This window comes from Nerophis lumbriciformis, linkage group LG05 (genome assembly GCF_033978685.3).
Source record: "Nerophis lumbriciformis linkage group LG05, RoL_Nlum_v2.1, whole genome shotgun sequence".
NCBI classification, from domain to species: Eukaryota; Metazoa; Chordata; class Actinopteri; order Syngnathiformes; family Syngnathidae; genus Nerophis; species Nerophis lumbriciformis.
This window is the reverse complement of record NC_084552.2, coordinates 37,609,997-37,634,112: the sequence shown is the minus strand read 5'-3', so window position 1 is coordinate 37,634,112 and position 24,116 is coordinate 37,609,997. Positions and strand designations below refer to the sequence as shown.

Sequence of the window (24,116 nt, the reverse complement as noted above, 5' to 3'; positions counted from 1 at the left end):
TGGGACGTGTAGTGCACTACCAGTCTACCGCCACCTGTTTTACACTGACAAACAACAACATGCCTAAAATTACTAAAAGGCTCCACTTCAGTTTTTTATTGAATTCTCCCCCCATAAAAGATGGTAAAGACATTGCAGGAGTAAAAAGTTAGAGTTGATGTTCTTGGCATTGAGAGCGTCAAGTGTGAGCATGGAGGGCGTCAAGTGCGTGCAAAGTGCTGCGAGTCTCGGAACTCCAGGAAAAGGCTGAAGAGGAGGTGCAGTGCTTGGATGCGGCTGCTGTACACAGGAATGTCCAGCAGGGCGCACACGACGTCGCAATACTGCGGCAGGCTACAGCTGAGGCGGGCGGGGGGCAGGTGCACCTGGCCCAGCGTCTCCTCCACATCTGGCGGCCACTCCTGCATGAGGGCGTCGATGTCCGGCATGGCACGCGCATACTGCACGCTGGCCGCTGCCTTGGAGCGGTGCAGGGCGCCTATACTGTCCACCCAGCTGTCCACGGCACGAGGGTTGGACTGGGGACTGGACACGCTCGTCACTTTCACCTGCCAAACAAACGTAAGAATGTAGTTGAGGTGCAGGCGAGAAGTGTATATTTTTGTATACCTCTGAAGGTTCTCATTCATCCAGGTCGTTGTCATCTCAGGTCTTGGAAGATGTTTCGCCGCTCATCCGAGTAGGCTTCAAGTGATCTGACCGATCTATGAGCACGAACTGATGAAGCCTACTGGGATTAGCGGCGAAACGTCTTCCAAGACAAACCAAGCAGTCCAGTTGCGAACGATTGAACGCCCTGAGATGTATCTTTTTGTCTTACCTCTGTGTTTCCGTGCTGCTTGGTCTCCTCAGACAACCACAGCGACAGAACTGTGGGGTCCGACTGCCTGACGCTGGGCTCGTCCAGAACCAGCATTCCCAGTCCGTCGGGTTTGCCGTCAGGCCTTGGCACCTGTGTGTGACAAAGTGGTGACCTTTGACCCCACCAAGATGAGGTAATTGTGGTACCTTGAGGAAGGCGTCGATGTCGCCCACGGCTGGGATGAAGTCTGGAATGAACGGTCTCAGGCTGTGTTCCAGCTCCATGGACTGAGGGGTGTACCTGATGGACACAGTCAGCAGCGTCAGCGGCGTGTGGTTGTCGCAGAAAGGCGGCGACAAACTGACCGTACGATGTACTGGAACAGCTCTTTAATCTCGGTGCTGACGGGCAAGTTGGCGTAGTCGGCCGGGTCGTACGCTCCCTCAGGAGCTTCGCCTGTCTCGTCGTCGTCATCGGAGTCCGACTCCGAGTCCTCTTCGGACTCGTCATCCTCCTCGTTGAGGCTAACCTCAGGCTGCCCGCCAATTGGCCCTTTGACTCTCTGAGGCTCGCGCTCTTCATCACACTCGTCACTGCTGCTGTGGGCTGACAACTGGCCAGTCCCCCTTGAGCTCTTCCCGGACTTCACCTACAAAAGCACAGATAGTTACTCTGCCCACTCAAGGATGGAGGCAGCCGACAACTGTTACTTGACTGCGCCTGTAGACGCTTGAGTCCTCCGCCGAGTCGCTCACATCCACACTCTCATCATACGGTTGATTCTTCACCAGTCGACGGTCTGCTCGCTCCATTGGACAGCTCGGGACCACTGGACACAACCAAGACACACCTTCACTGGTCACAGGATCAGCAACAGTTTGTGCGTTAGTTTAAAGTTATGTATCATCATAGCTGAAGTGCTAGCATTAAAATTATGATTTAGCATGTATCATAATAGCTTCTGCGCTGACGTTTGCCATCCATGCTAGCATCAAACTTATATTAAACATGCTAGCTTAGCATGTATGTCATCGCTTACGTGCTAACGCTAGCCACCCAGCAGCGGCTACGGGATGCTGTTGTCAAACACGACGGTTTCAAGTTCCAATCGTCGTTGGAGCTCGCCCTTTGTGACCACAACGCAACAGGAGGCGCCACAGTTAAGTGGAAACGCTCAACTGAAGCTGCCAGAAGCCGTGAAACTGTACACACTTCTGTAACCTGGCAACCGATGCGCCATGTTGTTCACTCCTTCGCCTATTGTCCCAATGGCAACTAACAAAAGGCTCGTGAAGCTCACTGCCGCCCCCATGCGGACTGCCTTGTTCTGGCACTTCTCAGAATGCTCTTAAAGGACACATGAAATGGATCAAATAAATATGTATCCATCCTCTCTGTCTTTTAAAAGGAATGCAGGTTAACATTACTGTTTAAATGAATTGATTTAATGATAAAGTTATGACCGTTTGTGGACGGTGAATGTAGTTATGAACCAGTTACTAATACAGTTGTACATAAAAGTTCACAAGGTGCTATTTTCCTCCCAGCCACTAGGGGGACACAATCGTCTCGAAGTGTCGTGGTCGTTAGTTCTGGCGGTGGAGCGCTTGTGTTAGCTGAGCATAACGTCTCGTGTTTTATCCGGCAAAGTTCCAGGTAAAAAGTCCTCATAAATGCGATAGTTTCACTCTCAAACCCTCTCTCAGACGTAAAGCTACATTTAACGTGAACATTTTTAAAATTAACGAGATATCTAAGAACAAGCATGCTAGCTAGCGGTGCTAGCTCTCGTGCTATCAACGATAGCTACTGGACGTCTAACGCCGATCTGTAACTTTTAGCTGCTGGTTGTAATCTAATTTATGCAGGTTCAAACAAATTGTCCGTATTACTCAAATCTATCCTGCAGAAATCTGAGTCCGCATGCATTTGTAGATTCAAGCCAGGCAACACTAAGCAGCAATCATTTCTCGATTGGGACCGTCAACAACATTGGTGGTACTGATCAATGCTCTTTTTTTGTTTGTGCGCCTTGCTGCACCTCCTGGTGATGCAGTCCAATGGGGGACAGCGATGATGAGTTTGACAGGAGGAGGCGGGACAAGTTCAGAAGAGAGCGCAGTGACATGGAACGTTCTCGAGAGCGAGAAGAGAGGAGACGGGATGACTGGCCCGACAGGTGTGCCTCTCTGAAAGAGAATGTTAATCATCCAGAGCACACATGATGAGTAAACAAGTGTGTGCGCGTGCTCAGGGACTGGGAGCGCGGCAGAGAGAGGAGGCGGGACTACGATCGTGGTCGCAGAGACAGATTTTCGCCACCGAGACACGTCAGTCCTCAACACAAACGCATGAGGAGAGACTGGTGAGTGACCACGTGCATGTCATGGCTTGACACGCTCACTGATAACGTCATCTGCCAGGGATGACCACAGGGGAGAACCGTACCGCTTTGAGCGACCCTATGGAGGAGGCGGAGTGCCATTTCCAGGGTTGGGCCCTCAGGGGTGGCCCCCCGACCTTCCTCACCTTCACCCACATCACGGAGGTCACTTGCTGCAGGGCAGGTGTGTGTTTGTGCGGCCATGACAGGTGCATGTTTACACAGATTAAGTCAAACTGTCCCTCAGGTTGGCAATGGTGGATCCTGACCTACCGCCCCCAGGACCCCCCACTATGAGGAGCTTCAAGGTGAGGCAAACATCTTTCAATGTCACAGAGACGCGACTGACCTTGTGTCCGTTCGCAGGACTTCCTGTTGAACATGGAGGACACCGTGGATGAAACCGAGGCGGTCAAGCGCTACAATCAGTATAAAGTGGATTTCCGACGCCAGCAGCTGCAAGACTTCTTCATTCAGCACAAAAACCAAGAGTGGTTCCGATCCAAATATCACCCTGATGACATCAGAACCAGTAAGGCCGAGTCTTTGGCTGCACTGAAACTGCGTCTGGGCGTGTTCCTCTTTCTGTCGGACAGCAAGTGGCTGGACAGCGTGTCGCTGGACATGGAGCACGCCTCTGCCATCATCAAATTGCTGGATGCAGGTGAGCAGACAGAAAATACTCCCGGGATTAATGGGTGAGCCATTCCTCACATTGTGCTCTCATTTACAGCTGTCATCAAGATGGAGGGAGGCACAGACTTGGACCTGAAGGTGCTGGATCTGCCTGTAGCGGTTAGCAGCGAGTCGTCCCAGCAGCCGGCCGGTGACGAGGTGGGCGGTGCTCAAAGCCAAAAGGTAAGAACAACCCAAAGGAACAAGCACTTAGGTGTGGCACTGACTTGGTGCCGATTTGCGTCTTAGAACAATGAAGAGGATGCCAAGCAGAATGGTGAGAAGGAGCCGAGCAAAGATGACGAGGAGGAGGAGGGGGAAGAGGGGGAAGAGGAGGAGGAGGAGGAGGGGGAAGAAGACGATGAGGAGGAAAAAGAAGAAAAAGAGGATAAAAAACCCAAAAAAGTCAGTCGCTTCTGTCATACTACTTCGTAGTTATTAAAACATGCCAATATTAATCACACCTGCTTTCTGCAGGGTAGGAAGAGGAAGCGGAGCATGTCAGCTGACAGTGGCGAAGGATCCGCCTCTGACTCCTCCCACTCTGACGGAGAAAAGGAGGACGATGAAGAGCAAGGTAAGCACGCGGCGCTCCAGTGATGTGATGCAGGCGATGACATTACCGTGGTGGTTTGTTGCAGAGTTGCCAGCAAGGCCGAGGCCTCTCCACCTCACCACCTCACTTTTTATCAGGAGCATCCCGCCAGATGTCTCCAAGGAGGAGATCACCGCCGTGAGTCCACACACTTGTCTCACACTGCTGGCCCCTCCCTTTGGGGACGCCCTCACCACCTCCATGTTTGTAGTTGTGTCTCAGGTACCCGGGATTCCTGCGGGTGGCGCTTTCTGACCCTCAGCCAGAGAGGAGGTGAGTGTGTCACATCAAAGTGATTCGACCGCTCAGAGTTAAAGGTGTGTGTATGTGTGTCAGGTTCTTCCGTCGATGCTGGGTAACCTTTGACCGCAGCGTCAACATCAAGGAGACCTGTTGGAATCTGCAGAACATCCGAGTAAACGCTCATACTAACATGTGACTGGCAGTGACGCCAGCCGTGCTCTGACACACTTTTCCCGCCCTTGCAGCTCCGAGACTGTGAGCTGTCTCCTGTGGTCAACAGAGATTTGTGTCGCCGTGTTCGCAGCGTCAATGGACTGACGCACCACAAACCTGTAGTGAGGAACGACATTCGTCTGGCAGCCAGACTCGTGCACGCGTTGGACCAGCGGGGCGATCTCTGGCAGGGACAGGTGCGACTTCCGGTTGGGTCTTTTGTACTTCCTGTTTGGCATCGATGCCACATGTCCACCATGTGCAACAGCAGATGGAGACCAACCCCGTCCTCAACAACATTACCGACTACCTCATTGAGGAGGTCAGCGCCGAGGAGGAGGAGCTAACGGGCTGCGACAGTGGCGAAGCGGTCGACGCCAAAGACTCCACGTCTTCAGAAGTTGCCTTGGAGACGGATGAAAAGTTGCTTAAGGTAGAAGGAGCTCCGTCTGGTTGAGCGTTTCATTTAGTTTAAAGTGTGCAGGTCCTGGACAGACTCCTGGTCTACTTGCGTCTGGTACACTCGGTCGACTACTACAACTTCTGTGAGTACCCCGCTGAGGACGAGATGCCTCATCGTTGTGGACTTTTCCATGTGCGAGGACCCCTACCTGTGGGCAAGATCACTGCAGCCGAGGGTACATACACATTGCATACGCACACACATACATGTCTACATGTGTGCTTGAGCAGGAGTGCTTTGTTGTGATTGGTCAGTGAGTGAACATCAAAAGATGTGTGAGGAGCGTCTGGCTCCTCTGCTGAGCCCGTCTGAAGTTCTGAATGCAGACGAGGCCACGCGCCTTGGCAAGAAAGACCTGGATCAGGAAGTGAGCTGCACGTCCACCAACATCGTTGTGTTATCTGTCAGCACGACACTTGACCAGGTGTGTGTGTGTGTGTGTGTGTATGTAGGTGGAGAAGTTCCTGTCCACCAACACTCAGGAGCTTAGTAAAGATAAGTGGCTCTGTCCTCTGAGTGGGAAGAAGTTTAAGGTGAGCTCCATCATGTATGTATGTGTGTGTGTGTGTGTGTGTGTGTATGTTTGGCCTGACTGTCATACCATTTCTATGGCAACACTCCCATTTAGGCGCCAGAGTTTGTGCGTAAACACATCTTAAACAAACACGGTGAGAAAGTGGCCGCTGTGAGACAAGAGGTGGAGTTCTTTAACAATTATCTGATGGATGCCAAGAGACCCGCCTTACCTGAGAATAAGCCCCTCCCACCCCCGCCGCAAGGTAGTACCTATGGTAACAGGACTTCTGGAAAATGTAGGATACTATCATGACTGTTCCTTCTGGTGTGCTTTTAGTTCCTTCCTCTGGCTTCCCTGGTCAGTTGCCACAACAGCAAAGCCTTCTGGGATATCCACCTGGCATTAGGCCTCCTGTGCCCACCTTCCCTGGTAACAATCGTTTTTTCACAAAACACCTTAGGTCAGAGCACACTAGCCTAATGAGTGTGTGTGTGTGCATGTGTTCATAGGTGGTCCTCATTTCCCCTCCAACCAGTTTGGTGCTGGCCGTGGTGCCTATGATAACTTCAGGGGTCAGTTAGGAGGCGGCTTTCACAACAAACAACGTAACAACAGGTGAAAAAAAGTTAATTGAGTGGACGCCTGACGTGGTATTAAGTGTGTGTAACCGTGTGTGTGTGTGTGTGTATGTGCGTGCACATGTAGGGGCATGCGAGGAGACCCACGCTCCATCATCGAGTACAGAGACCTGGACGCTCCGGAGGACCTCGACTTCTTTTAAATAGACTTTTTTTGTATGAATTCTCATTGCTTTGTGTGTTTGGCAGCAGGACCAAGATTACTTTTTTAAAGTGATGTCGTTTGTTCTGATTCACAATAAAGCTCAGTACTAGAAAATACATTGGGGAACCAAGGCATAATGTTTGAAAGGGGAAACAATAGGAATTTTTAAAAGATCTTAAACCTCTTTTTTTATATAAGTGCTTAAGTTTGAGTTGTGCTAAAGTCTATCCCAGCCAGCATTGTGCGAGCGGAAGCTTAGGTATATTAATATTAATAATTGAAACTACTTCTCAACATAAAATATTAGTACTGACCTCCCTATGACTATATCCTGTATTTATATCATATGTACACATATATAACCTGTGCTTTTTGAAACGTTCTAACAGTATGCACCTTGGTGGTACGATACACGAATGGACTTGATTCCCAGCCAGAAATAACACATACTGTACATATCTATACAAGCACACACATCTATATTCAAATATATTTGTATGAATAATTAACCTTTATTTCGACTACACTTTGGATTATGGGATTGAAAACTCCGTCAAACCTCCGCCTCCACCCGCCTGAAGAAGGCGGGGCCCAGCGATACTGGGCGGGACCATGAGGGTCTCGAGTCTCGCGGCTGACTTGGCCGTCGCGGGAGCGCGCCCGGCAGCACTCAGGCTCGCACCCGCCGCGCGGCCACGCCACCGGCCAGCCTCCCCCCTCTTTCCTGTTATTCCAACTCCAATTTCCCTACCCATAGTCTTCTTTGACCGCTTACCACGTTCGCCCGGACGACCGAAAGACGTCAAAAGTCCGCCGGGTGTCGAGTGCTCCGAGCCCTGGGAGTTTCGCTCGGCCGCGGCCCACAACTTTTCGTCCTCACTTTTCCAGCGGCCGGTGACGTCACCTGCGTCACGTCGTAAGTAATCCAACTTTTTTGTAGTCTTTTTTTTTTTTTAAGGGTCTATCCGCTCACTCGGTCGTGTGCGTTCGTGTCAGAAGCGCCCCCACCCAACTTTGTGACGGTGTGTCCCGGTACGGACAGGCCTGGACCGGAAGTAGCCCACGGGTGCAGACATGCCATGATGGTAGTTGCGTGAGACTTCAGGTAATAGGTGAGGTGGATGACGTCACAGACGACGAGTTGTGTTGTGTAAACGTGTTATCGCAATAGTTTCGGACAGGGTGATGACGTGTGATGACTCCTCCCCGTCACGTGCACGCTGATTTGAATCCTGCAAATCGTGTGTCCCTAATCAATGAAAATCTGGTTCCAAACAAACTTGTTGTTTAAAACACTCACCAAGATGCTCAATGTGCAAAGTTGTGAGGGCTTCTCTTGTCCTCAGACACAGGGAGAACAATTACCGTAGTAACAACTAGTATTCCCAAAACATGGAAGTTAATTATTCCTCTCTGAGTCTGTTCAACATGCTAAAGTTAGCTTGTGGCTAAAGTGGTGCTCAGCAGGCATCCCAGCAATGTGTGTATATTTTTAGCTGCATGTTGTTGTGACTTTGCTGCAACCTGCGGATCTTTATCTACATCTTCTACCTCTGTAATCACACAAAGAATATTCCCAGGTGACTAGTTGTCCCGAGGCATGGGTGTGTCATGACAGCCTGTCAAAAAGAAGACACCAAGCTATCAATTAGTTTAAGAGGGGGGGAGGGCTGAAAACGCGTCAAGTAGTAACATGGACATTTTGTTAAAAATGTGTTTTTCAGCCCCACATTTGACGTGGCTCTCTGATTGGCTACCCAACGGTGGAGTGGGCGGAGCCAAGAGATGGCCGGTGCGTCGGTGAAGGTGGCTGTGCGTGTGCGCCCGTTCAACTCCAGAGAGTCGGGCCGCAACGCCAAGTGTGTCATCCAGATGCAGGGGAACACCACCTGTAAGACACACACGTACACCTTGGGCAAGTGACCAACAGCCAGGACAAAAATAGTCTTTTGGTTTTCAGGCATCCTTAATCCCAAACAGCCCAAGGATGCACCCAAGAACTTCACTTTTGACCACTCCTACTGGTCGCACACAACGGTAATGTCACACGTGCGTGCGCACACACACGTTCCAGCTTGTTACAGACTGTGTGTGTGTGTGTGTGTGTGTGTGTGTGTGTGTGTGTGTGTGTGTGTGTGTGTGTGTGGTCAGGCGGACGATCCCACTTTTGCGGGCCAGTGTCAGGTGTACCAAGACATTGGAGAAGAGATGCTGCTGCACGCATTCGAAGGTAAAGGCGCTGATGTAGTGACAAGTCAAAAATAAACGCTGAGCATTTTTCTCTCCCACAGGTTACAATGTGTGTATTTTTGCATACGGCCAGACTGGAGGGGGAAAAAGCTACACGATGATGGGCAAGCAGGAGGCGGGGCAGGAAGGCATCATTCCACAGGTGAGGACGAGCAACCTGGAAGGTTCTGACCAGACCACTAAAAGCACATTTGTCTTTAGCTGTGTGAGGACTTATTCCAGAGGACTGGGGCCAATGTGGATCCGGACCTGACCTATTCTGTAGAGGTAAACTCCTTTGCACATCAGTCCGGTCAACGCTGTCAGCTGATGCCTTCTGGTTGGTCCCGTTTCAGGTGTCCTACATGGAGATCTACTGCGAGCGGGTCCGGGATCTGTTGAACCCGAAGTCACAGGGGACTCTACGGGTGAGAGAGCATCCCATCTTGGGTCCATACGTAGAGGACTTGTCCAAACTGGCTGTGACTGGATTCAAGGACATCCACAACCTGATGGATGTTGGGAACAAAGCCCGGTCAGGCATCTAGTCCCGCGCACACACACACACACACACACACACACACACAATATATATATTGCAGCCTCCTGCGATAACAATATAGATCACAATGTATTATTTGATAAGTAAATTATATTAGACATATTTCCAAATGGGTTACAAATGCTCCTAATTTAACTGCTGACATATGCGATAACATATTGCATAATTTCCGGTTGTATTATTTTCTCCAAACTATTAATAACCTATTTGCTAATTTACTGTTAATAGCTGGTTACTCTCTGTTGTAACATGGTTCTATCTACACTTCTGTTAAAACGTAATTAGCACACTGTTGTTTTAATACTTTACATTAGTTTTAAGCGACACTACAAAATTAGGTATCAATCCAATACCAAGTAGTTACAGAGGCAGTATTGGTCAAATCAATGCTTAAACTGATACTTCAAAGGTTCAAGATCACTGAATGATTTCATTTTTGATCACAATTATAGTAAGACAAAAACACAAGTTGGGGTTGTAACAATATCAATTAAATAATACAATTATTTACGACTATTGCTTCCGATTTAAATTATTTGACTTGCTGTGTCCAGTGACTTATTTCCTGAGTTTTCAAACAATAATAAAAACAATACATTTTTTGGATAATAAAAATATCGATTTAACCACTTTAGTACTGACCATGTACTGATACTACACTTGGTATCGATCCACCCACTTAGTTTACATTCAAGAGTTTAGCTTGCAGTTAGCTTATTCTTCTAAGGTGTGTAGTGTAGCATGTTTAGCCATTCCTCGTTCTCCAGTAATAATGATACTTGTAGAAAATGTCTATTACACCATGGAGGTGAGGGTTGCTGATTTAGAAGCGGCTTTGCACTGTTGAGGGACATTAGGCGCTAGCGAGTGTCGATGCATTTGTTAGCTTGTTGCTGTCAAATTTTTTCGGGACACAGCTAGAATGTGTCATCAACATGTACGACAGTATTAAAAGCTCCATCATTGGCCAAGTTTATATAATTTATACCGTCTATATCACGCAAGTCTAACACACACAGATGGATGGTGACTTTACTGGAAAGATTGTGGTCGATTGTGTCTGATTGGACCTGACAGGACGGTCGCGGCCACAAACATGAATGAGACGTCATCCAGATCCCACGCCGTCTTCACCATTGTATTCAGCCAGCGGTGCCGAGATCATATGACCCAATTGGACACAGAGAAGGTGATTGCACACATGAGTGTTAACAATGGGCACACTTGAACCTCAAGTGTCTTCTCAGGTCAGTAAGATCAGTCTGGTGGACCTAGCAGGAAGCGAACGTGCCGACTCTTCGGGGGCAAAGGGCACCCGCCTCAAGGTCAGAGATCATAATTTTGTCATATATTTGTTGTCTGGAAAGTGAATGTAACATTGGCTTGCAGGAAGGAGCAAATATCAACAAATCTCTAACCACGTTGGGAAAGGTCATCTCCGCCCTGGCTGACATGGTACTGACCCGTCGAAAAGCATGTTGATAAATTTTCCTCTGTCAAATTCTCCCCGTCTTCCTCCAGCAAAGCAGCAAGAAGAGAAAAAGTGACTTCATTCCCTACAGAGATTCTGTTCTGACCTGGCTGCTGAAGGAGAACCTTGGTGAGCAACCATGACCAACAGAAGAAGACAGACGCGGAGAAGATTTAACGGCAGAATTTCACTTTTGTTTTAGGGGGGAACTCTCGCACGGCCATGATTGCTGCTCTCAGTCCTGCTGACATCAACTATGAAGAAACGCTTAGCACCTTGAGGTTAGCAGTCAAACTCTTATTCTACCCTCTCCACGTCGTCTGACTGATCCTCTTTCATCTGATCACGATCCAGATATGCTGACAGGGCCAAACAGATCCGCTGTAATGCCATCATCAATGAAGACCCCAATGCCAAACTGATCCGAGAGCTGAAAGGAGAAGTGGAGCGACTCCGAAACCTTCTCTTTGCTCAGGGCCTGCACGAGCTAATCCACAACCATGGTACAGAGAGTTAAACGCTTTAACCATTTCATATACATACACTAACACTATTGGCACTAATATTGTGTGTGTGTGTGTGTGTGTGTGTTAGAAGTGTAACAGTATTCTAGATACCACGGTATTGTGGTTTCAAAATCTTATCAAAAAAGGCATGACGGTGTTGAACAAAACTTAGTGAGTGTAGTTTTTTCTGGCACTTTTGCTTTGGCGTTCTGAAAATAAACTACATCTCCCAGAATATTCTGTGCAGCGCAACCGCAAAGTGGCGGCTTTCAGCGCTGTAAAGGGGAGAGAAAGAGGAAGCAGGAAGTGAAGTATGTTCCACTTCATAGTAGATAAGAGGTATTGTTACTTATCAAAATTCTCATAACTGTTTGAGTTTTGTTGTAACTAAGGGACAAACAAACCCTGGTGAAAACATTACAGAGGTAATAAAGCGCGCCATGTTCGTCTCAAGTGTTCCAAGTCAAAACAGACTCAGTCAAGGCACGCTGTGTATAGGGAAATCACCTGCTGCACACCGAAGCTACAGTACTTGATAAGCTACCAACACCTGGAAAAGATAAAGCCAGCAAAGCTTAACGTCAATTTGTGAGGTATTTACATTATCAAAAGTTAAAATCTGATTTAACTTTTCTGAGAAACTGCATTTTCCAAACTGATCGAAAAAATGTCCACTGTAGAGGACACCACTTTTCAGAAAGTAAAAGTTGAGACACAGTGGATGTTTCTGCACAATTCTTTGTACTTAAAAATAGTTGTTTGTAGTAAATAAATATGATTAGACCATTTTAGCATTATGTTTGTTTTCAATTACAGTAAGTGTGTTTATCTTAAACATTCCTGCCACTTCATTTTACAAACTACGGCATTTTCAAGTCTTTTTAGGGTAGCATATACCACAACAATATCGTACCGTGTCCTTAATACCATGATATTTTGATTTTGTTGATATTGTTACATCCCCATTGCGTATGTGTCCGCATGCGCATTTAGGGCAGCACGTGGTGATCTAGACTTCCACGTGCACTATGCAAGTGTTAAGTGTGTGCGTGGCTGGCATGTGTGGTATGTTTAAAGGCGTGTATTTACAGCTGTGTGTGTGCGTGCATTCCAAAAGAAACATGACCCTCTCTCCTTGTCGCAGCCAACAACAATGGCTCCTCCCTAGTAGGCGTGTCCTCACCACTGACCATCACAGCTAATGGGATCTCCAATCAGAAAGACTCTGCTTCTTCAGGTGTGTTTCAACTTATGGATCATGTCTGTCCTCGGATTAGAAAGTCACACAACCTCTGACCACTTCTCTGGGCCCAGATGAGTCAGCAACTGTCAATCATCTTCCTGCTGGAGAGGAGGTTGATGCTACAGAGACCATCAGTAAAGAGGAAGCAGCTGAGAGACTGCTGGTATGATTGTGATGGTTGTGATGTCACAGCAGACATGTTCTCTTTCATGTGTGTGTGTGTGTGTGTGTGTGTGTGTGTGTCAGGAAACAGAGAAAATTATGGCCGAGCTCAATGAGACTTGGGAGGATAAGTTAAGGAAGACGGAATCCATTCGTTTGGAGAGGTAAGCTAAGCTCTTTTGTTCTTCTCTTGCAATGTGTCAACTTGTGTGTGTCAAAGGGAAGCGCTCTTGGCAGAGATGGGCGTGTCCATTAAAGAAGATGGAGGGACTCTTGGTGTATTCTCGCCAAAAGGAGTGAGTGTTGTGTGACCAGACTAGTTATTGTAATTGTATGTCTCTTCACTCACTTCAATGTGCGTGCATGCATGTGTGTGCGTGTGTGCAGACGCCTCACCTGGTCAACCTGAACGAGGACCCCCTCATGTCTGAGTGTCTCCTGTACTACATCAAGGAAGGATTCACCAGGTAGTACATTATCTTTTTCTACTTTATGTGCACATGAAAGTAGAGGAGACAATTAACTTTTGTGTTTGACAGAGTGGGACAGCAGGATGTGGACATTAAGCTGTCTGGCCATTTCATTAAGGAGACCCACTGTGTGTTTGTGAGTGAAACCAACGAGCAAGGAGAAGGTGAGCATGCATACCCTGTGCTGGTGACTGTGTGTATGTGTATAAGTGTGTGTGTTTGTGTGGAAGAGTGAATTTCTCTCTTTGTGTGTCTGTGTCTAAAAGCTGCCTAGAAGTGTGTCAGGTATCGTTACAAGCTCTGTGACCTAAAGGCTGTTCAATGTGTCACATGACTTGCGTGTGAGATATGTCAACATGTCTTTGCAGTGGTGATCATTCTGGAGCCGCTTGTGGGGGCAGAGACTTACGTCAACGGGAAGCAGATAACGGAGGCTGTGGTTCTCAAACAAGGTGAGGCTCAAAAATGGCGGGAGTGGTACGAAAATAACCACTGGATGCAGCCCTAAGCTTGTTTACATCCTGGTTGGTAGGTAACCGCATCGTTATGGGGAAGAATCACGTGTTCCGCTTTAACCACCCGGAGCAGGCGCGGCTGGAGCGGGAGCGCAGCGCCCCAGCAGACCAACAGGGGGAGCCTGAGGACTGGAACTACGCTCAAAAGGAGTTGCTGGAGAAACAAGGCATTGACATCAAATTAGAGATGGAGAAGAGGTAGACCTCTATCCTCTGTCCCTTTGGTCCTGGCATTGATTGATTGACAGCCTTCTGATTGATGTTGCAGGCTTCAGGACATGGAGACTCAGTACCGCAAGGAGAAGGAGGAGGCCGACCTGCTGCTTGAGCAACAAAGGCTGGTCCGTCTCCTTCTTCTTCTTCACTACAAGCATCAGACTTGACCTATAACCTCCTGCATGTCTGTGTTTATGTGCAGTATGCGGACAGTGACAGTGGAGATGATTCTGACAAACGTTCCTGTGAGGAAAGCTGGCGACTGATCTCCTCCCTCAGAGAGAAACTACCTGCCAACAAGGTTGTCTGACCATCTATCCGACTGTCTATCTTTTGACTGACTGACTGTGTGCTGCAGGTGCAGTCCATCGTGAAGCGCTGTGGTCTTCCAAGTAGCGGGAAAAGGAGGGAGCCTCAAAGGGTCTATCAGATCCCTCAGCGGAGGCGGATCAGCAAAGACCCAAAACGTGTCACCATGGAGGATCTCCGCTTGCAGGCCGTTAAGGAGATCTGCTACGAGGTATACCACACACGCTCGTGTGCCTATACAATGTAATGTGCCGCTTGTAGCGGTGTCACAAGTCAACATGTTAAAAAGTGACTCGCTCACCTCAGGTGGCATTGGGAGACTTCCGTCATTCCCGCCAAGAGATTGAGGCACTGTCCATCGTCAAGATGAAGGAGCTGTGCCGCATGTACAGCAAGAAGGACGCTAATGAGAAGGACAGCTGGAGGGTGGTGGCCCAGGACGTGTGTGACACAGTGGGCATTGGTGAGGAGAGGACTCCACCCCCTGAGGAGGTCGGTGTAGGGGGCGCAGGAGGAGGAGAGGCAGAAGGAGGCAAAGCAAAGGCATATGACCTGAAGGCTCACATTGACAAGCTAACTGACATTTTGGAGGTGAGTGAGAGGTGAACAAGGTCCCAGTGCACGTTTGAGCACATGTGTGATGTGCACATGGGCCCACAGGAAGTGAAACTGCAGAACAACATGAAGGATGAGGAAATCAAAGCGCTCCGTGACAGAATGATCAAGATGGAGAGTGTCATACCTGTCGAGGTGCGCCATAGACACCTGTTTTGGACACGCCCACTCAATTTGAGCCCAACTTAAGGCGACCTTTCCTTCTAGGACGATGAGGTGAACAGCGAAGAAGGGGGCGAGGCTCCTCATAGGGACCAGGAAACTGATGTGCCGGAGACCAGGGTGAAGCGTCTGATGGATGAGGATCCGGCATTCAGAAGAGGGCGCCTCCGTTGGCTGAAACAGGAACAGCAGAGAATTCTCAACCTGCAGCAGCAGAACATCAGCAAGAAACTGCGAGGTCTCAGTCAGAACCAAAACCAAGGTAAAAAGAACATTCATACTGGCTTTTTACTACCCGTACACACTGTTCCATGCTATCATTACACCCTGTGCAGGTCAAACGTCTCCTACCATGCCTGTGCACCTTCCAGGGACTGGACGCTTCATCCCTCCCCAGGAGTGCAAGCTCAAGTTTCCCTTCAAGAGTAACCCTGCCCACCGGTTTTCATGGGGACCCGCCAATGCTGCTCTTCTGGCTTTGGGTCTGGAGGAGGGAGGGGGAGCAGAGGGAAGGGAGGAAGAGATGAGCTATAAATCTCCACCTCCTCCATCTCTACTGCCCCTCCCTTTCCAGGCACCGCCACCACGCATTCGAACCCCTAGTCCACATCGTGCTTGGCAACAGCGTAACCAAAGCAACCAGGGGGATGCCCAGCAACAGCGGCGTTATCGCCGAAACTCTTTCGACAGCTCCAGCCCCGGCAACAGTAACCACATCAACGATCAGCATCACAGGGGCGGAGGTCACCAAGTAAGACCAAGCCAGAGGAGGGGGGTGTCGCCTGGGCCGGGAGGAGATACATGTGGGAGGGACAGGGATGCAGGCTTCTATTTCAACCAACATCATCATTTTCATCATCCATACTACAACTCCCACAATGCACCATTCCAGCACCCCCCTTTCCCAAACTACCATAGCCTGCCTCGTCCTGCCCCACCACCTCCTGCTGAAATCATCCTCGGCCTGGGCCCGCCCTTGAGTGGGTGGGGTTTCACCGCTCCACCTCCGCGCATGAGACGACAGTTCAGTGAGCCTGACCTCAAAAACCAGCAAGCTCCCACTGACCTTTGACCCTGAGCCTCACAACACAGAATAGTCAGTACTATGTGCTGTACACTGTGTGTGTGTGTGTGTGTGTGTGTGTGTGTGTGTGTACGAGTGTGTGTGTGTGTGTGTGTACGAGTGTGTGAGAGAGAGAGCTTCAGCATGTCTTATGTTACCAGGGAAACAGGTAAAGTGTTTTGATAGTGATCATGTGATCATTTTAGCTCCTGAGGCTTACTGCTGTTTGTTTGTTTTGTTTTCAAGCCCAGGAGGCTAACTGGCCTGCTGTGTTAGCACAAAGTCATCACGCAAACTCCACAATTATTTCAGCAGTCAATTGGACATCTCAAAGTGTACACACCCCCACACAATGTTAATCTGAAGACAAAGAATGGTTTCTTTTTGTGGCGTTAGCTGTATGCGATGAATAAAAGAGGGGCGAAAGAACAGAAGAGCACAATCGTTTGAAGCGCCAAACCAAAGATGTGTGTTTGGATTTCAGCATAGTGGCCAACGCAGGAAGGAAGAATGAAGAACGTCAGGAAGACTGGAATGTTGTTTGGGAAAGTTGACAACTTTCAAAGTTGTCCTGAAAGCTTATGGAATTACGTATTAAGACTTTTGGGAGCTGAAAGTGTTGCGTGTCGTAATATTTGCTCTGCTGTCAGCCCATCCAGGGACAATCTACAAGCTGTTGGTCCTTGCCGATCACGATGGGAAATGACTGTGACGCCTTTAGTGTTACTTACTTACTGATGAAGCATTCTAACCTCATTCTCACTTTGTTATTTGTCATTAGTGTGGGGGTTGCACAGGGCTTTGTGTGTGTGTAAGTGTGTGGCTAATTAGGACTCATAGAATGAAGTTTGACTTAAGAGGCTCATTGTCTCTGATTTTATTTTGAAGTCTTGAACACCTCTCCCATAAATCCAGGAAATGGACCCAAATAAACACTACTTTTTCTTTGACTTGGAGTTAGTTTCAGTTTGTGTGTTAAGGATTAGTTACAATAATCTACACTTGGCTTTTTAAAATGGATGAGCTAGCAGTTGACACTTCCGTTTGTAATAAGGAGGGGCAACAAGTTATCAGCTAGCACACTTCCTTTGAGAGCTGCTGTCAAAGCGCATACATACGCTAAGCGTCACTTACAACATGAAGCTCTCCATCTTTGTCCTCTGGTCTGGCATCGTCGTGGTGACCGCCATGGATGATTGCCACAGCAACTGGGACAATGACCATCGACCGCGGCTTAACTTTACGGCGGCCGGCTTTACTCATGTTCCTGCGGGTCTCGATCCCATGACCAAGGTAAGATGCTTTACTACTGTGTACCACTGCATCTGTCAGGATAAAAATAGCTATTATTATTTTGACACAATAGCTACAATTTTTGTTGTTGGTTCAAAAGCAAACATGAATAATTGATGGATTAACAGCTTGGAATTGGCTGGAGCCTGAACATAATGTTCTATAAAAGAAGAAGATGTTTAGTTGTTTTACATATCGCAGACAAGCATACACTTCCTGTTTTTTTGTTTTTTTTAGGTTCTCTTGTTTCCAAGGAACTTATTCTCCAGTCTGTTCTGGGAATCATTCCAGGTTTTCATTGAGGTCCACGAGATTGACCTGACAGCCAACGAGGTCACTGGGGTTGACATGACAGATCACATGACCCTGCTACTTTTCCACTGAAGTGACTTTGCTTCCATTCAGATTCCTCAGGTGAAGCCGGGCGGCGCAGCACTTCTCCAGCGCCTCGCCATCCTGCGACTGGGACACAATCGTCTCACGTCTCTTGAGGGCATGGCCTTCTCCGCCTGCCCCGCCCTGACTAAGCTCTTTCTGGACAACAACGCCATCGAGTCTCTGAGCGACGACACTTTCAGCGGACTTGGCAAGCTGGAGGTTAGCATGGAGCTATTACACGTGTGCATGTGTGCTCTAATTACATGCGTCTCCAGGTACTGGACCTGTCGGCCAATCACATCAGGGTTCTTCCACCCCTCTTGTTGCACCCTCTTGTCACCATAAAAACGCTGTTACTGGAAAACAACAGGGTGGGAAAGGAGCAACACGACTCCTGCACTTCCTCCTATGATGTTAACTTTCTGCATTTCCCCCTCAGATCAATGTGCTTCCAGATGATTGGTTTAGCCAGAATGAGTTGGTGCCCTATCTCTATCTCGCTGCCAATCCGTGGGCGTGTCACTGCACATTAACTTACCTCCGCACGTACCTGAAGAAGTATGAAGGCAACTTCTATGTCTGTGATGGCAAGCTCATAAAGAACGACGCCAAAAGTTTGGTGCGTTTGCATGTGACCTCTGGTGTCAAGAAGCAGTAACTCACACCCATTTCTACCTCTCAGGTGTGCGATTCACCACAGCATGTCAAAGGTCAAGCTATCATCCTTCTGCCGGTGTCCGATTTCTGCTTACCTATAACTTTGTCGCAAAAAGCCTCCTCCTCAACACGCCCCTACACCATATCCACCGAGGGAGAGCACTGGGGGATGGCAAAGGTCAGAGGCGATGGGGCCATCTTTTGGCATACTGCTCAGACAACGCAGGTTGCGCCGACGACGCAGGTTCCGCCGACGACGCAGGTTCCGCCGACGACGCAGGGTGCGACACTTCCTGCCCTCAGTCCCACAACGGTGCGAACATCCATGGCCCCTATGAGCACTGAAGTCACATGGCCCTTGTGGCAGGAATGGGAACAAGATGGCGGCAGAACCCTCCGTCACACCAGCGGCATGTTTTGCTTGTGGCTGTTTGCTGGCAACATGTTGTTGTGCGCAGCGGCCGCCGTGTACACACTACTGATCTTAGCTAGGCTTGTCGTCTGGTACAGGGGTGCATACAAGTCACTGAGGGCCACGCTGGCGATGAGAGGTGGGGCCCAGCTTCTGAGGCTGCACATGAGGGCAGGGCCAGAAAGTGGCGCCATGGCAGTTTATCGTTCGGTTCTCTTCATCTCACGTAAAAGCGAAGGGGCATCAGAGGGGCAAGAAGGCGGGTGGCAGGAGCAGGGTGTGCCACGGGCAATGTATAGAACGACCCTACATCACCCGCTGGGGCACCAAGTGGTTGAGGCGGCGTCGAAGGAACACTTCAGCGTGATTCTGCGTAAAGAGCGGGAGGAGCCTAGCGGAAGGAGGGAGGAGCTAGATTGGGTTGTGGGGGGCTGGCAGGTTTCACCAAATGTGAACAGGAGCAGCTGGGGGGCTTGGCTTGCACAGCAATTACCCAGCACGCCCTGGGACATGACCACCCCCCCTGAGTGATGTTGGTGATCTACATCCTGCCAGGAGCTTGCTTGTTGGCTTATGCTTCCAAAATCTATATGATTATTTTTCACATTTGCTGTTTAAGAAATCAGATGAGCTGCGGCTGCTTTAAAAAGTGTTACTGCTCCATTGTCCAGATAAATGAAATAGAAACAACTTACAATTCTCTGAAATTAAGATGGAAAATGGAAATCACTTGTTCATATTTGTAATACCCCTAGCTAACATTAACACATTAAATACACATTATACATTCAAAGCAAGTTGCTGTTTGTGTTTTCTTTTTTTGACAATTTTGGCATTTACCATTGTTCAAATTAGCGTCACAAACAAATCATAATATATGTTAGATATTGCATTGGTTTGATTGTTTTTGTCCTTCATTAGTGCTGAACTTTGTTTTGGTCTTTTTAACTCAACGTTTCACCAAAAAGACCAATTTAGGTATCGTAGTAGTGACGTATTATTTCTGTTTGTCCAAAGAATGTGTACTAGCAAGCCATTCTTGACTTGTTTTTATCAGTAATTCTTCTGGTTTTACATACAGCAGCTAGTTGGTGAAAAGTTAAGTTGTGTGTACTAGTTTGTAATGAGAAAACGTTGAGTCTTTTTATTTTTTACCTGATGTGGAGATTTCGACTTCTATCCAACGTGTCAACGAGGCACTTCTGGTGAGTGGCGAATTTTGGCCGCGCCCCTTCGACCGCAGGTGCATGTCAAACAGTGTTAATTACATTAATTTGACAAAAAAAGGCAATAAACTTGATGCCTTATTATTTAATGCAAATAATAAATACATACACTGGAAATGTGTTTGGTTTACATGAATACATTCTAAACAGTGGTGTCAAACATACGGCCGGGAACAGGATTTATGAGTTTGCTAAGTATAAAAATGTACCTGAAATTTTTGAATGAATGAAACACCTGTTCTAAATGTGTCCACTGGATGTCGCAATAGCAATTCTTTGTAACTTTGAAGATGCTACATATGTACAAAATAAACCACATGTTTGTACATCAGTCGAGGAAAATGAGCAAACCACATAAATAACTTCCTGTAATTTGATTTTGATAAAAAATTGTTATCTTAATAGATTGAAAATTAACACCAATGAGTTGACTGATGAACATTATCACATAATTTATTCAGAAAATATAAATAACGACAAATAAATTATTAACCGCAACATGTAAGTGTAAAAAAACCCAACAACATTATGATTTGTACATTTGTGCTTATTCTATTTTTAAACAAAGCAAACAATGTGAAGTTGTCTTTATTTGTAAGTTATCGTGCCGTGATTTTACCAGTCCGGCCCACTTGGGAATAGATTTTTCTCCATGTGGCCCCCGATCTAAAATGAGTTTGACACCCCTGTTCTAAAAAGTGTAAAGTTTCAGAAACACTTGATGAATAAAAAAAGTCAACAGCAGCATCACAGGTCAAAGGTCATCAAAGCCTGCTCTCAAAGGTCACAGGGTCTTGAACGCTCTGGGATGTAACTCCGCCCCCCGTCTCAGATGCTGGCAAAAAACAAAACGTTTTTGACCAGTTATATAAAAAATTAAAAAAAACCATACTGCACTGACCTTTGACCTGGCGTGTCAGGAGGCGTGGACCTGCCAGGCCGATGCCCAGCGCTCCAATGGGAGCAGTGATCAAGATGGCTAACACGGCTAATGTTAGCACATTCAAACCAAACTGGATTTTGGCCTCATCGCCCTCGTCTCTGGCTGTGTCCAAAGCCTTGGAGCCAATGGCAGCCTGTCACACACATGCATGTTTAGGTTTCCTACCTCACCTGATCATGCTGGCATCATAAAAGTAAGTACCTGCACAGTGGCTTTAGGCAGCCAGGCGATGGCGATAAAAAGCCTCTCTTTTAGCACAAAGCCGGCACAATGCACCAACAAAAATGTGGCGAGCAGTCGCACCAGCAGACCGAGGCTTATCACGGCTATGCCTAAACCTGCAGCGGATCAAAGTGCCGGTTAAAGGGCTGCCGCCGCTACCCCTCTTGTGACTTGGTGCTTCTCACCTACAGTGCTGATGCTGAGTGTTGCTATGGTGATCTCTGCTCCAATCAGGCCAAAGAGGAGGGGCTGGAACACGTCCCAACACCTCGCCAACATGGCTGCCACAGCTGCCTGCAGGCACATGCTGCGTAAACACAAAGGCTACTCTTAGGAGGAGTGGTAAAGGACCATTACCTTGTCAGCGCCCCAACCCACGGCGGCCAAGAAGGCCAGAACCAACGTGCACAGACCGCCGGCGCCGGAAGATCCGATTACATGAGTAAAGAAGACCGAGAAGATGGAGAACGCCAACAGGAAGAAGGTCCTGGTCATAACCAAGTCCTCCTGAACGGGCACATGCTGCGCTTGTGACCAACAAGGCTGAGTGGTTCTGACAGAACCTCATGTAGAACCACGACCCACCTGATCCACACTGGGGAACAAACACAAGAACACGCCCACGACCAGACCGGAGACGATCCCTCCCACCACCTCCAGCAGACCCTTGAGAACGTTCATCCACGTGGTGCCTGAAAGACACACAAAGACTACGTGGAGGCCAGAACCTGGCATGGCCAGTACTGAACAGAAGGTGCAACCTGTGGAGAAGGCCACGCCGAGACAGGTGGAAAAGCCTGTGATGGCCAAAATGTCGTCAAAACTGCCAGCAGCCATCAGAAGGGTCGGGATGCCCTGAAGAACCACACCAGAAATTCAGGAGAAAAAACGAAAAACAGAGCAAGAGATTATTTTACCTTCTCGGTTCCGTAACCTTCTTTTTGGAGCAGCAACATGGAGGGAACCACTACGGCCGGAGACACGGCAGCCAGAACAAACCTACACAAACACACACATTCTTGTATTTACTTCTGGACACCTCTGAAAAATGCCTATCTCTTCAGGACCACCCTTTCTAGATACAGTATATAGAGATTTGTATTTACAACATTAGTAGTACATACATACTATGCACATATAAAAAAGATAAGCTTTTAGGTAGAACAATTTTTTTTGTAATTTTTTGTTTGTAATTCATTTTTAATCTTCATTATTTACTTTGTTATTACAGTATGTCTCTACATATTTATTTTATTTTTGTAATTAATTTTGGCCAAAGGGGGCCCATTTTAATTTCTTATACACACTTGTAATTACATACGTTGACCAAAGGGGAAGCACTTTTACAACTGACACACAAATGCAGCTGAGATAGGCTCCAGCACCCCCCGGGACCCCGAAAGGGACAAGCGGTAGAAAACGGATTGATGGATGGACACAGTCAACTTTTTGGGACCACCCTTATTTTGATAGATTTCACCACCAGGGGTGCAAATGAGACATTCTCTATTAGATGCAATGGTTTTCCGTATTGGGACCATGATTTATGTCCCAACTTGTTCACCGGTCCTCATATGGAAGGTACTTTTCCTTGTTGATGTCTCAAGAAGGGTAGAAATATAAGAACACACACACACACACGTGTGAATCTGGAACATCAGGACAAGACCCACGTACCCCAGCATGAAACCCCATGCCCAAGGCAGCTTCAACAGGAAGTGAGAAACCACGGCAACAAGACACGCCTCCAGCACGCACGGCCCGACAGCCACACGCACGCACACGGCCTTCAGACGACGCAGCGCCTGCGGACCCTCGCTATCAGGATCACATCACTTATGTCTTTGTGTGTGTTTGTGTCCTACCGCAGGGTCCAGGCCCAGACCGGCTCGGGCCAGGATGACGGACAGCGCCATGTTCCTCAAAGCTGCAGACCAAGCAGCGTCCACGTAGACGGCGTCTGTTATGTACGGAACGTTTCTCAGTACCAGGCCCGCCAGCAGCATGCCTGTACACACACACACACACACACACACACACACACACACACACACTTGGGTCAGAAGTGTCAGGTTGGTGCAGCTGCAAGTGGACTCTTGTCAGGTGTTACCAAGTAGAGGTGGAACGGGGGGAAGGCGGGGAAGGCGGACCAGTCCAAGCAGTCTTCCTCCCAACACGGCGCTGATGAAGATGATGATGATACCAAACACTTTGCCTCCTGGCAAACACTCATTCCCTGTCACCGCCCACAGCACCCCGAACAGCAGCGCCAACATGCACGCTGTGCACACACACATCAGTCGATACGTATTGATTACAAAGTAAGGACATGTATTGATGACTGAACCTTTGGTGATGAGCAGGTTGATGAGTCCATGCGGTCGAGGACATTTTTCCCTCAGACTGACAAAGCACGCACAGCAGGAAGACATCTGCACACACACACACACACACACACACACACACACACACACACACACACACACACACACACACACACACACACAGTTAAAATTTGGGCGACACACAAACGGCAGCCAACAACTTGATTGCGTGTGCATGCGTCTCACCGTGTCAGCGGCGCCGTCCAGCTTGACTCTGGTCGTCGCCACAGCAGCGATCTGACTGGACCGTTCCGACCTTTACTACGACAATGCACCATGGACCAGTGTGTGACTTGGAAGTGCACACAATAAAGTGCTGTGTGCTGCACTTTGTCCCCACTTTGTCTTTGTGTGTGCGCATTCCTTTCTTGTTTTCCCTTCCATCCATCTCTCTTCTTGTCCGC

The 24,116-nt window shown here is 48.2% G+C and overlaps 5 protein-coding genes across 12 annotated transcripts; 3 read left to right on the top strand and 2 right to left on the bottom strand.

Moving 5' to 3' along the window:
• Positions 1–64: 64 nt before the first annotated feature.
• ift46 (intraflagellar transport 46 homolog (Chlamydomonas)) lies at positions 65–7,838 on the bottom strand. Of its 6 annotated transcripts, none has more exons than XM_061960467.1 (6): positions 7,450–7,838; positions 1,513–1,631; positions 1,168–1,451; positions 1,009–1,102; positions 821–952; positions 65–548 (listed from the first exon to the last, which is right to left on the bottom strand). In XM_061960467.1, the coding sequence occupies exons 2-6, from the start codon at positions 1,612–1,614 to the stop codon at positions 201–203; spliced, it is 960 nt and encodes a 319-aa protein (XP_061816451.1). In that variant the 5' UTR covers positions 1,615–1,631; positions 7,450–7,838; the 3' UTR covers positions 65–200. The 6 variants fall into 6 exon arrangements, with proteins under 6 accessions (XP_061816451.1, XP_061816448.1, XP_061816453.1 ...); XM_061960464.2 differs by lacking the exon at positions 7,450–7,838 and adding an exon at positions 2,695–2,713; XM_061960469.2 differs by lacking the exon at positions 7,450–7,838 and adding an exon at positions 1,842–2,083 and having other exon boundaries at positions 1,558–1,657.
• On the top strand, positions 2,299–6,790 carry LOC133606470 (serrate RNA effector molecule homolog B-like). 2 transcript variants are annotated; one of them, XM_061960457.1, is made up of 21 exons: positions 2,299–2,458; positions 2,859–2,981; positions 3,057–3,167; positions 3,226–3,369; positions 3,433–3,493; positions 3,552–3,849; positions 3,919–4,043; positions 4,110–4,265; positions 4,338–4,437; positions 4,502–4,593; positions 4,667–4,728; positions 4,792–4,870; positions 4,944–5,108; positions 5,183–5,344; positions 5,396–5,549; positions 5,629–5,741; positions 5,827–5,907; positions 6,003–6,153; positions 6,228–6,320; positions 6,401–6,506; positions 6,597–6,790. In XM_061960457.1, exons 2-21 carry the CDS (start codon positions 2,863–2,865, stop codon positions 6,670–6,672), a joined length of 2,448 nt encoding a protein of 815 aa, XP_061816441.1. In that variant the 5' UTR covers positions 2,299–2,458; positions 2,859–2,862; the 3' UTR covers positions 6,673–6,790. The 2 variants fall into 2 exon arrangements, with proteins under 2 accessions (XP_061816441.1, XP_061816440.1); XM_061960456.1 differs by having other exon boundaries at positions 5,180–5,344.
• Positions 7,319–17,147, top strand: LOC133606469 (kinesin-like protein KIF1C). Its single transcript, XM_061960455.2, has 28 exons — positions 7,319–7,590; positions 8,399–8,565; positions 8,635–8,711; positions 8,826–8,904; positions 8,966–9,066; positions 9,126–9,191; positions 9,260–9,438; positions 10,543–10,654; positions 10,713–10,790; positions 10,855–10,920; positions 10,987–11,065; positions 11,139–11,217; positions 11,291–11,439; positions 12,587–12,679; positions 12,757–12,848; positions 12,932–13,011; positions 13,068–13,143; positions 13,235–13,314; positions 13,387–13,481; positions 13,686–13,769; positions 13,850–14,030; positions 14,101–14,173; positions 14,251–14,349; positions 14,407–14,568; positions 14,664–14,948; positions 15,018–15,107; positions 15,180–15,396; positions 15,470–17,147. Exons 2-28 carry the CDS (start codon positions 8,460–8,462, stop codon positions 16,204–16,206), a joined length of 3,615 nt encoding a protein of 1,204 aa, XP_061816439.1. The 5' UTR covers positions 7,319–7,590; positions 8,399–8,459; the 3' UTR covers positions 16,207–17,147.
• Positions 17,148–17,192: 45 nt separating this feature from the next.
• Positions 17,193–19,698, top strand: gp1ba (glycoprotein Ib platelet subunit alpha). Its single transcript, XM_061960463.1, has 6 exons — positions 17,193–17,490; positions 17,728–17,823; positions 17,896–18,087; positions 18,144–18,239; positions 18,308–18,487; positions 18,551–19,698. Exons 1-6 carry the CDS (start codon positions 17,335–17,337, stop codon positions 19,466–19,468), a joined length of 1,638 nt encoding a protein of 545 aa, XP_061816447.1. The 5' UTR covers positions 17,193–17,334; the 3' UTR covers positions 19,469–19,698.
• A 581-nt stretch (positions 19,699–20,279) lies between these two features.
• Positions 20,280–24,045, bottom strand: LOC133606479 (sodium/hydrogen exchanger 9B2). Of its 2 annotated transcripts, XM_061960478.2 has the most exons (13): positions 23,899–24,045; positions 23,676–23,760; positions 23,439–23,609; positions 23,194–23,336; positions 23,006–23,133; positions 22,246–22,327; positions 22,090–22,183; positions 21,914–22,020; positions 21,686–21,835; positions 21,514–21,622; positions 21,308–21,444; positions 21,065–21,239; positions 20,280–20,998 (listed from the first exon to the last, which is right to left on the bottom strand). In XM_061960478.2, exons 2-13 carry the CDS (start codon positions 23,758–23,760, stop codon positions 20,928–20,930), a joined length of 1,452 nt encoding a protein of 483 aa, XP_061816462.1. In that variant the 5' UTR covers positions 23,899–24,045; the 3' UTR covers positions 20,280–20,927. The 2 variants fall into 2 exon arrangements, with proteins under 2 accessions (XP_061816462.1, XP_061816461.1); XM_061960477.2 differs by having other exon boundaries at positions 21,914–22,183.
• Positions 24,046–24,116: the final 71 nt, after the last annotated feature.

Bases quoted from the DNA above. Each gene is read 5' to 3' on its own strand.
- ift46 (XM_061960464.2), bottom strand. The intron at 953-1,008 runs GTACCACAATTA...TGTCACACACAG, and splicing joins ACATCGACGCCTTCCTCAAG to GTGCCAAGGCCTGACGGCAA. The intron at 549-820 runs GTAAGACAAAAA...TTTGTTTGGCAG, and splicing joins AGCAGCACGGAAACACAGAG to GTGAAAGTGACGAGCGTGTC.
- LOC133606470 (XM_061960456.1), top strand. From the start codon at position 2,863: ATGGGGGACAGCGATGATGAGTTTGACAGGAGGAGGCGGGACAAGTTC. The intron at 4,594-4,666 runs GTGAGTCCACAC...CCATGTTTGTAG, and splicing joins CCAAGGAGGAGATCACCGCC to TTGTGTCTCAGGTACCCGGG. The intron at 5,109-5,179 runs GTGCGACTTCCG...CATGTGCAACAG, and splicing joins GCGATCTCTGGCAGGGACAG to CAGATGGAGACCAACCCCGT.
- LOC133606469 (XM_061960455.2), top strand. From the start codon at position 8,460: ATGGCCGGTGCGTCGGTGAAGGTGGCTGTGCGTGTGCGCCCGTTCAAC. The intron at 13,315-13,386 runs GTAGTACATTAT...TGTGTTTGACAG, and splicing joins ATCAAGGAAGGATTCACCAG to AGTGGGACAGCAGGATGTGG. The intron at 13,482-13,685 runs GTGAGCATGCAT...ATGTCTTTGCAG, and splicing joins AACCAACGAGCAAGGAGAAG to TGGTGATCATTCTGGAGCCG.
- gp1ba (XM_061960463.1), top strand. From the start codon at position 17,335: ATGAAGCTCTCCATCTTTGTCCTCTGGTCTGGCATCGTCGTGGTGACC. The intron at 17,491-17,727 runs GTAAGATGCTTT...TGTTTTTTTTAG, and splicing joins GTCTCGATCCCATGACCAAG to GTTCTCTTGTTTCCAAGGAA. The intron at 18,088-18,143 runs GTTAGCATGGAG...ATGCGTCTCCAG, and splicing joins GCGGACTTGGCAAGCTGGAG to GTACTGGACCTGTCGGCCAA.
- LOC133606479 (XM_061960477.2), bottom strand. From the start codon at position 23,760: ATGTCTTCCTGCTGTGCGTGCTTTGTCAGTCTGAGGGAAAAATGTCCT. The intron at 23,134-23,193 runs GTAGGACACAAA...GAGGGTCCGCAG, and splicing joins GTCTGGGCCTGGACCCTGCG to GCGCTGCGTCGTCTGAAGGC. The intron at 21,445-21,513 runs GTGAGAAGCACC...GATCCGCTGCAG, and splicing joins ACTCAGCATCAGCACTGTAG to GTTTAGGCATAGCCGTGATA.